This window comes from Mobula hypostoma, chromosome 20, assembly GCF_963921235.1.
Source record: "Mobula hypostoma chromosome 20, sMobHyp1.1, whole genome shotgun sequence".
NCBI classification, from domain to species: domain Eukaryota; kingdom Metazoa; phylum Chordata; class Chondrichthyes; order Myliobatiformes; family Myliobatidae; genus Mobula; species Mobula hypostoma.
The window spans coordinates 1,229,574-1,240,811 of NC_086116.1; the positions used below are offsets into that span (position 1 = coordinate 1,229,574).

The 11,238-nt window shown below is 44.6% G+C and overlaps 1 protein-coding gene across 1 annotated transcript in view; it reads right to left on the reverse strand.

Moving 5' to 3' along the window:
* Positions 1-11,238, reverse strand: part of LOC134359584 (dynein axonemal heavy chain 3-like) — a 542,314-nt gene that overhangs the window by 113,400 nt on the left and 417,676 nt on the right. The window contains exon 59 of the mRNA XM_063073083.1: positions 6,565-6,743. Coding sequence (XP_062929153.1) covers positions 6,565-6,743 — 179 coding nt within the window. The remainder of the gene's footprint in view (positions 1-6,564; positions 6,744-11,238) is intronic.

Consider the following 11,238-nt stretch of genomic DNA (forward strand, 5'->3'; position numbering starts at 1 on the left):
GGGACGCAAAGATGCTGTAACCCAGTCCTGATTCAGGTCTTGATCTGAAGAACTGCTTCCACAGATGCTACCGAACGGGTCAGTTACTCTGTCAAAGGTCTCTGAAAACGGACACGGATGGCACTGGCCACACTTCCTTCATCAGCCTTCTCATCCCTTGCCAGAGACTTCAGCGAGGAGATTCAAACCTCATTTACCTTTCACACATCTACAGTATGACTCCTGTTGAAACTCAAACATCCCCAGATGCCAATTAATCTTGCTTCTCAATCTTGTTCCCACACCACCATGACAAAATTGCCCACCCTACAGTAGTTGGACTCAGAAGTTTGGAGAGGAGGGGACTTCAAACAGCTCCACTGCCCAAGGATAAAAGGCAGGAGCAGTTAGCAGTCATGTAATAGAACTTTGACCAGTGACCAATTGGCAATTGGGATTGATTAGTAAGAGCAAATTGAAGGAAGGCAGGGGAAGTGCAGTGGCCATCGTCTGAGTGGACTTAGGGTGGTATTAAAGCTTTAGCTCCTCGAGGGTTCAGCACAGAGAAAGCAAAGGAAAGAAAAGCTGATTTTTTCCCCTTCTCTTCTTTATGTCCACTCAGCTAGGGCAGGAGGGATGCCAGACAGGATAGTGAAATGCTCTTCTTGCAGGATGCGGGAAGGTAAGGAGACCTCTAGTGTCTGACGACTTCAAATGTGAGAAGTGCATCCAGCTGCAGCTTCTAACAATCCATGTTAAGGAGTTGGAGCTGGAACTGGATGAACTCTGGATCATTCGGGAAGCTGAAGGGGTGATAGACAGGACATGTAGAGAGGTAGTGCTGTTGGAGCAGTGCTGCCAGGATAATCAAGGACACGACCCACCCAGCCAACAGACTTTTTGTCCCTCTTCCCTCCGGGAGAAGGTTCAGGAGTTTGAAGACTCGTACGGCCAGATTTGGGAACAGCTTCTTTCCAACTGTGATAAGATTGCTGAACGGATCCTGACCCGGATCTGGGCCGTACCCTCCATGTAGATACCAATGACATGGGTAGGATGAGTGACGAGGTTCTGCACAGTGAGTTCAGGGAGTTAGGTGTTAAGTTAAAGGGCAGGATCTCCAGGGTTGTGATCTCAGGATTGCTACCCATGCCACATGCTAGTGAGGCCAGAAATAGGAAGATTATACAGTTTAATATGTGGCTAAGGGGTAGGTGCAGGAGGGAGGGTATAAGATTTTTGGATCATTGGGCTCTCTTCCAGGGAAGGAGGAACCTGTACAGAAGGGTCAGTTTGCACCTGAACTGGAGGGGGACTAATATCCCAGCAGGAAGGTTTGTTAATGATACACAGTGGGGTTTAAACCAGAATTGCATGGGGTGGAAATCAGAGGGCCAGAACAGTTAATGGAGAGGTTGTGGAGGCAGGTGTTGGTAAGACCTCAGACAAAGTTAGGAAATCAAAGGTTGAGCATGGTGCGACAGAATTGAAAAGAGTGAATACAGGACTGAGGGTGTTGTATCTGAATGCGCGCAATATACGGAATAAGGTAGATGAACTTGTAGCACAGTTACAGATTGGCAGGTATGATGTTGTAAGTATCACTGAATCATGGCCGAAAGAAGATTATAGTTCGGAGCGCAATGTCCAAGGATACACATTGTATCGAAAGGCCAGGAAAGAAGGCAGAGTGGGCTGAGTTGTTCTGTTGGTAAAAGATTAAAGATAAAAGATTGGTAAGATTTTTTAAAAGATTAAAAAATTAGAAAGAGGTGGCATAGGGTTAGAAAGTGTAGAATCGTTGTGAACAGCACTAAGGAACTGCAAGGGTACAAAGGCCTTGATCAGCTTCCTAGAACTGATAGTTCTAGTCAAGGCAAAGACCCTGATGCGAGTTGTATACGGACCCCCAAACAGTATTAAGGATGAGTTCTACAAATTACAACAGGAGATAGAAGATGCATGCCAAAAGGGCAATGTGACAATAGTCATGGGGGACTTCAGTATGCAGGTAGATTGGGAAAATCATGTTGGTGCTGGATTACAGGAGGGGGAATTTCTAGAGAGCCTATGAGATTGCTTTTTAGAGCAGCTCATGGTTGACCCACTAGGGGATCAGCCTTTCTGGATTGGGTGTTGTACAATGAACCAAAATTGATTAGAGACCTAAAACTAAGCCCCTTAGGGGAAAGTGATCATAATATTATCAAGCAACACACATCAAAGTTGCTGGTGAATGCAGCAGGCCAGGCAGCATCTCTAGGAAGAGGTACAGTCGACGTTTCAGGCCGAGACCCTTCATATTATCAAATTCGCCCTGAAATTTGAGAAGGAGAAGCTAAAGTCAGATGAATCTAGGAAAATCTTGCCTGACAAATCTGTTGGAATTCTTTGAAGAAAAAACAAGTAGGATAGACAAAGGAGAATCGGTTGATGTTGTGAACTTGGATTTTCAGTAGGCCTTTGACAAGGTGCCACACATGAGGCTGCTTAACAAATTACGAGCCCGTGGTATTACAAGAAGGATCCTAGCATGGATAAAGTAGTGGCTGATTGGTGGAATAAAGGGAGCCTTTTCTGGCTGGCTGCCGGTGACTAGCGGTGTTCCTCAGGGGTCTGTGTTGGGACCAATTCATTTTACGTTATGCGTCAATGACTTGGATGGTAGAATTGATGGCTGTCGCGAAGTTTGCAGATGTTATGCAGATGGGATGTACAAAGACTCCTTACTGAGGATGCCAGGGTTGAATTCCGAACTCCGACACCCTGAGCTGCAACAGGAGCATATGTGTGTACAGTTGAATTACAATAACTGAAACAGAAACTTGAGCTGCCCTTTAGGTCCATTTTGAATCTTTGCCCAATCACCTTGAACCTAGGCCCTGTTGTTCTGGACTCCTGCAATGGAGCAATTCCATCTATTTATGCAGCTCATAACTTTATAAAGCTCAGCCTGCTAAACTCAGGGAAAAACTCCTCGTCTATCTATTCTCTCCTATAACTCAAGCCAGATAGTCTTGGTACTAGTATCTTCCTTATAAATATTTTGTAGCCTTTCCAGTTTAATGACAACCTTCCCAGAGCTGGGTGACGGTAGTTGAACACCATACTCTTAGTGTAACTTTTAATAAGACAGTTAGACAGGTAAAACAATCACAAACAAAAGAAAATCTGCAAGTGCTGGAAATCCAAGCAACACACACAAAACGCTGGAGGAACTCAGCAGGCCAGGTAGCATCTATGGAAAAGAGTGAACAGTTGGAGTTTCAGGCTGAAACCTTCGGAAAGACTGGAGAAATAAAGATAGGAGTCAGAGAAAGTGGATCTCCCAGTGGCCACCCATTTTAATTCCACTTCCCATTCCGACATGTCCATCCATGGCTTTCTCTACTGTCGCGATGAGGCCACACTCAAGATGGAGGAGCAACAGCTTATATTCCGTCTGGGTAGCCTCCAACCTGATGGCACAAACACCGTGGTCATTATCTCACCGTGTTCGTTACCTCACCGTGTTCGTTACCTCACCGTGTCGTTATCTCACTGTGTCATTATTTCACCGTGTTTGTTATCTCACTGTGTCGTTATCTCACCGTGTAGTTATCTCACTGTGTCGTTATCTCACCGTGGTCGTTATCTCACCGTGGTTGTTATCTCACCGTGTTCGCTATCTCACCGTGTTTGTTATCTCACCGTGTTTGTTATCTCAGTGTTGTTATCTCACTGTGTCGTTACCTCACCGTGTCGTTATCTCACTGTGTTTGGTACCTCACCGTTCGTTATCTCACCGTGTCGTTATCTCACCGTGTTCGTTACCTCATTGTGTCGTTACCTCACCGTGTCGTTATCTCACCGTGTCGTTATCTCACTGTGTTTGTTATCTCACTGTGTCGTTATCTCACCGTGTTCGTTATCTCACTGTGTCGTTATCTCACCGTGGTCGTTATCTCAACTGGTTGTTATCTCACCGTGTCGTTATCTCACTGTGTTCGTTATCTCACCGTGTTCGCTATCTCACCGTGTTTGTTATCTCACTGTGTTGTTATCTCACTGTGTTGTTATCTCACCATGTTCGTTATCTCACTGTGTCGTTATCTCACTGTGTCGTTATCTCACCGTGGTTGTTATCTCACCGTGTTCGCCATCACACCGTGTTCGCTATCTCACTGTGTTCGTTATCTCACGGTGTCGTTATCTCACCGTGTTCATTATCTCACCGTGTCGTTATCTCACCATGTCGTTATCTCACCGGGTTTGTTATCTCACCATGTCCGTTATCTCACCGTGTCGTTATCTCACCGTGTTCGTTATCTCGCTGTGTCATTATCTCACCGTGTTCGTTACCTCACCGTTCGTTATTTCACCCTGTTCATTATCTCACCGTGTCGTTATCTCATCGTGTCGTTATCTCACTGTGGTCGTTACCTCACTGTGTCGTTATCTCACTGTGTTCGTTATCTCACTGTGTCATTATCTCACCATCGTTATCTCACTGTTTCGTTATCTCACTGTGGTCGTTATCTCATCGTGTTCGCTATCTCACCGTGTTCGTTATCTCACTGTGTCGTTATCTCACCGTGTTCGTTATTTCACTGTGTCGTTATCTCACTGTGTTCGTTATCTCACCATGTCATTATCTCACTGTGTCGTTATCTCACCCGTGTTCGTTATCTCACCGTGTCGTTATCTCACTGTGTTCGTTATCTCACTGTGTCGTTATCTCACCGTGTTCGTTATCTCACCGTGTTCGTTATTTCACCGCGTTTGTTATCTCACTGCGTTTGTTATCTCACCGTGTTCGTTATCTAACCATGTCTTTATCTCAGTGTGTCGTTATCTCACTGTGTTCGTTATCTCACCGTGTCGTTATCTCACCGTGTTGTTATCACTGTGTCGTTATCTCACTGTGTTCGTTATCTCACCGTGTTCGTTATTTCACCGCGTTTGTTATCTCACTGTGTCGTTATCTCACATTGTCATTATCTCACCGTGTTCATTATCTCACCGTGTCGTTATCTCACTGTGTCGTTATCTCACCGTGTCGTTATCACTGTGTCATTATCTCACTGTGTTCGTTATCTCACTGTGTTGTTATCTCACTGTGTCGTTATCTCACCGTGTCGTTATCTCACCGTGTCGTTATCTCACTGTGTTGTTATCTCACTGTGTCGTTATCTCACCGTGTCGTTATCTCACTGTGTTGTTATCTCACTGTGTCGTTATCTCACTGTGTCAATATCTCACCATGTTCATTATCTCACTGTGTCGTTATCTCACCCGTGTTCGTTATCTCATTGTGGTGTTATCTCACTGTATCTATATCTCACTGTGTCGTTATCTCATCGTGTCATTATCTCACCGTGTTGTTACCTCACTGTGTCGTTATCTCACCCGTGTTCATTATCTCACTGTGTCGTTATCTCACCCGTGTTCGTTATCTCACCGTGTCGTTACTTCACTGTGATTGTTATCTCACTGTGTTCATTATCTCACCGTGTCGTTATCTCACTGTGTTCATTATCTCACCGTGTCGTTATCTGACCGTGTCATTATCTCACTGTGTCGTTATCTCACCGTGTCGTTATCTGACTGTGTCGTTATCTCACTGTGTCATTATCTCACTGTGTTGTTATCTCACTGTGTCAATATCTCACTGTGTTCGTTATCTCACTGTCTTTATCTCACCGTGTCGTTACCTCATCGTGTTCATTATCTCACAGTGTCAATACCTCACTGTGTTCGTTATCTGACTGTGTCTTTATCTCACCATGTCGTTATCACTGTGTTGTTATCTCACCGTGTCATTATCTCACTGTGTCGTTATCTCACTGTGTCGTTATCTCACCGTGTCGTTATCTCACCGTGTCGTTATCTCACTGTGTCGTTATCTCACTGTGTCGTTATCTCACCGTGTCGTTATCTGACTGTGTCGTTATCTCACTGTGTCATTATCTCACTGTGTTGTTATCTCACTGTGTCAATATCTCACTGTGTTCGTTATCTCACTGTGTCATTATCTCACTGTGTCGTTATCTCACTGTGTCGTTATCTCACCGTGTCGTTATCTCACCGTGTCGTTATCTGACTGTGTCGTTATCTCACTGTGTCATTATCTCACTGTGTTGTTATCTCACTGTGTCAATATCTCACTGTGTTCGTTATCTCACTGTGTTCGTTATCTCACTGTCTTTATCTCACCGTGTCGTTACCTCATCGTGTTCATTATCTCACAGTGTCAATACCTCACTGTGTTCGTTATCTGACTGTGTCTTTATCTCACCATGTCGTTATCTCACTGTGTTCATTATCTCACCGTGTCGTTATCTCACCGTGTCGTTATCTCACTGTGTTGTTATCTGACTGTGTCTTTATCTCACCGTGTGGTTATCTCACATTGTCATTATCTCACCGTGTTGATTATCTCTGGGATATTCTATGTAGATACTATTCCACCCAGCTGGTTTTACTAGTGGGTTCTGAGATGTGGCTCCGTGTTCCCCTGTACCGCTGGAGGATGCTCCAGTTCCCGGCCCTTGTGACCGAGCTGTGGTGTTTACACCGACCAGGCTCAGCCACCTCAGGAATTACCTGTTGGTAAACTGGATATTCAGATGGTTTATCCTCTCCTGAAGGTGGCTTGATGGAGTGCTCTTGTCAATAGAACGTGCGTAAAGGTTTTGGAACCAGCTGAGTGAGTACTGGTACATCGGATCGACATAGGCCAAGTCAGTGAGGACGAAAAACAGCACACTGGAGTGAGCAGCTACCTGTGAGGGAGCAAGATTCCAGATTGGTTAATGTCATTTCTAGTAGAAATGGTAAAGAAGAATGATATTACTGTTACTTCAGATCCAATGCAACATAAACACACAATAAGATAACGACACAGTGAGATAATGACACAGTGAGATGATGAACATGGTGAGATAAAGACACAGTGAGGTAACGAACATGGTGAGATAAAAACACAGTGAGGTAACGAACATGGTGAGATAAAAACATAGTGAGGTAACACACACAGTGAGATAAAGACACAGTGAGATAATGAACATGGTGAGATAAAGACATAATAAATAAAAAGACGTATGGAAGCTTATACCCACAGATTGATTGCATTGTATGCCCATAAAGTGATGCTAGGCCCAGGAGTGTCCGTACATGAGAGGATGGAGAGGAAATGATAAAGTAGTGGTGTTTGGGGGTGTGGAGGGGTGGATTAGTGGGTGGAGGTGTTGATCAGCCTTACTGCTTGGGGAAAGTAACTGTCTTTGAGCCTAGTGGTCCTGGAGTGGATGCTACATAGCCTCCTCCCTGATGGGAGTGGGACAAACAGTCCATGAGCAGGGTGGATGGGATCCTTTATGATACAATGGGCAATTTTCCAGCATCTTTCCATATAATTGTCCTTGACGGTGGGTAGCTGATATCAGTGATGAGTTAGACAGTTTTGACTACCCATCATAGAACCATCCTGCCCACTGCAGTGAGTTTTCTGATCCATGCAGTGAGTTTTCTGTACCATGCAGTGAGTTTTCTGATCCATGCAATGAGTTTTCTGATCCATGCAGTGAGTTTTCTGATCCATGCAGTGAGTTTTCTGTGCCGTGCAGTGAGTTTTCTGTGCCATGCAGTGAGTTTTCTGTTCCATGCAGTGAGTTTTCTGATCCATGCAGTGAGTTTTCTGTACCATGCAGTGAGTTTTCTGTACCATGCAGTGAGTTTTCTGCACCGTGCAGTGAGTTTTCTGATCCATGCAGTGAGTTTTCTGCACCGTGCAGTGAGTTTTCTGATCCATGCAGTGAGTTTTCTGATCCATGCAGTGAGTTTTCTGTGCCATGCAGTGAGTTTTCTGTGCTGTGCAGTGAGTTTTCTGATCCATGCAGTGAGTTTTCTGTACCATGCAGTGAGTTTTCTGATCCATGCAGTGAGTTTTCTGTACCATGCAGTGAGTTTTCTGATCCATGCAGTGAGTTTTCTGATCCATGCAGTGAGTTTTCTGTACCATGCAGTGAGTTTTCTGATCCATGCAGTGAGTTTTCTGTACCATGCAATGAGTTTTCTGATCCATGCAGTGAGTTTTCTGATCCATGCAGTGAGTTTTCTGTACCATGCAATGAGTTTTCTGATCCATGCAGTGAGTTTTCTGTGCTGTGCAGTGAGTTTTCTGATCCGTGCAGTGAGTTTTCTGTGCTGTGCAGTGAGTTTTCTGATCCGTGCAGTGAGTTTTCTGATCCATGCAGTGAGTTTTCTGTGCTGTGCAGTGAGTTTTCTGATCCGTGCAGTGAGTTTTCTGTGCTGTGCAGTGAGTTTTCTGATCCGTGCAGTGAGTTTTCTGTGCTGTGCAGTGAGTTTTCTGATCCGTGCAGTGAGTTTTCTGATCCATGCAGTGAGTTTTCTGTACCATGTAGTGAGTTTTCTGATCCATGCAGTGAGTTTTCTGATCCATGCAGTGAGTTTTCTGATCCATGCAGTGAGTTTTCTGTACCATGCAGTGAGTTTTCTGTGCTGTGCAGTGAGTTTTCTGTGCTGTGCAGTGAATTTTCTGATCCGTGCAGTGAGTTTTCTGATCCGTGCAGTGAGTTTTCTGATCCATGCAGTGAGTTTTCTGTGCTGTGCAGTGAGTTTTCTGATCCGTGCAGTGAGTTTTCTGATCCGTGCAGTGAGTTTTCTGATCCATGCAGTGAGTTTTCTGTGCTGTGCAGTGAGTTTTCTGATCCGTGCAGTGAGTTTTCTGATCCATGCAGTGAGTTTCCTGTGCTGTGCAGTGAATTCTCTGTGCTGTGCAGTGAGTTTTCTGATCCATGCAGTGATGCAGCTTGTTAAGATGCTCTCTATTGTGTATCTGTAGAATGATGTGAGTATGGGTGAGCATAGTCCAGCTCTCTTCAGTCTCTTCAAAAAGTAGAGACGTTGGTGAGCTTTCCTGAATATGTGAAATGTGTTCTGGGGCCGTGAGAGTTTGTGCAAGATGGAGTCTGAAACTGCTCGCATCTTCCACTGTTGTGCTGCCAATGCAGAGAGGGGTGTGACTGGCACGAGTTCTCCTGAAGTTGATAGCCATCCCCTTTGTCCTATTGACATTGAGGAAGAGGAATCAGGCCTTGAGCTCTTTCATTTCCTCTCTGCAGGCCAAACCATCGTGGTTGGTGATTCCACTCAGACTTCGGTTCTTGGCGGCTGTGGGACCCGCTCTTGGGGATGCATGGCCAGCCACTTTGCGATATCATTAGGATGTGCCCTAGAAAACGAGCGCACCTTTGGGGTTCCGGTTTCACGGCCCTAAGGCTGTGCTGCTGACTGAAGCATCACGGGAGAGAACGGAAGATCGGGAACAACGGATCTGCTGTCGGAGGCTGTGTACTCAGTGAATTGTGCTTTCTCTCTCTCTTCTGAGGGTGAGAGATTGTCGATTCCAAGTCTCAGAACTCGGAAAAAAAGCGGCGTGACAGACTTTTAACACCATAAATCAGCGAGTTCTTTTGTTATGTCTTCCTTCTGACTGTGACAAGGGACATCACTTTTTCCCTTTATTAGAGAGCAAGAGAGCCTGCGGCATGTTGAATTGTTCAGGTGAATGATGAGTTTGCGTTGTACTACAGTTCATGGTCTTTTTGGGGGACTTACTATTGCTTGCTTGGTGGGTGGAGGGTGCTGATTTTTTTGTGGAAGTGCATGGGGGTGGGGGAGCGTTGTTGTTTTGCTGCTGTTTATGCATGGGAAGGGGGGCTTTCAGGTCCTAACGTTTTAACTGTCACTCATTCTTTGGGTTACTCTTCTGTTTTTGTAGATGTTTGCAAAGAATAAGAATTTCAGGATGTATATTGTATATTTTCTTTGATATTAAATGGAACTATTGAAGACTGGTGACCCAGGTCTGGACAAGAATACCAGGTATGATTTGTGGAGGGCTATTCCAAGGGCAAAGAAACAAATCTGAGCGAGGTTGGAGGCAACATCAGATGTACAACAACTCTGTTAGGGTTTGCAGGACATTACTTCTACAAAGCAAAACCCAATAGCATGAATGGCAGCAGTGCTTCACTACCAGATGATCTCAACACCTTCTCTGCCTGTTTTGAAAGGGAAAATGTAACTGCAGCTGTGAAGACCCCTGCAGCTCTGGTGACCCTGTGATCTCCGTCTCGGGGGCCAGTCAGGCTGACTTTCAGGAAGGTGAACCCTCGCAGGGCGGAAGGTCCTGATGGAGTACCTGGTAAGGCTCTGAAAACTTGTTCCAACCAACTGGCAGGAGTATTCAAGAACATTTCATGTACAACGATGGAACATGAACCAATCCTCATAGAGGGATCAGAAGTGGAGAGAGTGAGCAATTTCAAATTCCTGGGTGACAATATCTCTGAGGATATAACCTGGTCCCAACATATCGATGCAGCTATAAAGAAGGCAAAACAGCGGCTATATTTCATTAGGAGTTTGAGGAGATTTGGTTTGTCACCTAAAACACTCAAACTTCTACAGATGTACCATGGAGAGCATTCTGACAGGCTGCATCACTGTTTGGTGTGGGGAGGGGAGCTACAGAAAGTTGTAAAATTAGTCAGCTCCATCTTGGGTATGAGCCTACAAAGTACCCAGGACATCTTCAAGGGGTGATGTCTCAGAAAGGCAGCATCCATTATTAAGATCCCCCAGCACCCAGGACATGCCCTCTTCTCATTGCTACTGTCAGAAAGGAGGTACAGAAGCCTGAAGGCACACACTCAGTGATTCAGGAACAGCTTCTTCCCCTCTGCCATCCGATTCCTGTATGGACATTGAATCTTTGGACACTACTGACTTTTTATATGATTTCTGTTTTGCACTATTTATAATCTAACTATTTAATAAACATATACGTAAATATATACTTACTGTCATTGATTTACTTTTTTTTCTTCTATATTAAGTATTACACTGAACTGCTGCCACTAAGTTAACAAATTTCACGACATATGCCGGTGATAACCCAGATTTAAGAGAGCCAATTTTGTCCCTTGTTCTTCACATCTGTAGAAGTGCTTTGGATTCTCTTTCACCTTTCACTTTGAGCAACCTCATGCCTTATTTTAGCTCTCCTGGTTTCTTTCTTAACTGTCCTCTTGCATTTCTTATACACAAATTTTTTCCTACCTGCCTATACCTGCTATACACCTTTTTTCTTTAAACCAGGGCCTCAACATTTCTCGAAAACCAAGGTCCCCTAAACCTGTTATCCTTGCTTTTTATTCTGACAGGTGCATACAAGCTTTGTACTCCCAAAAT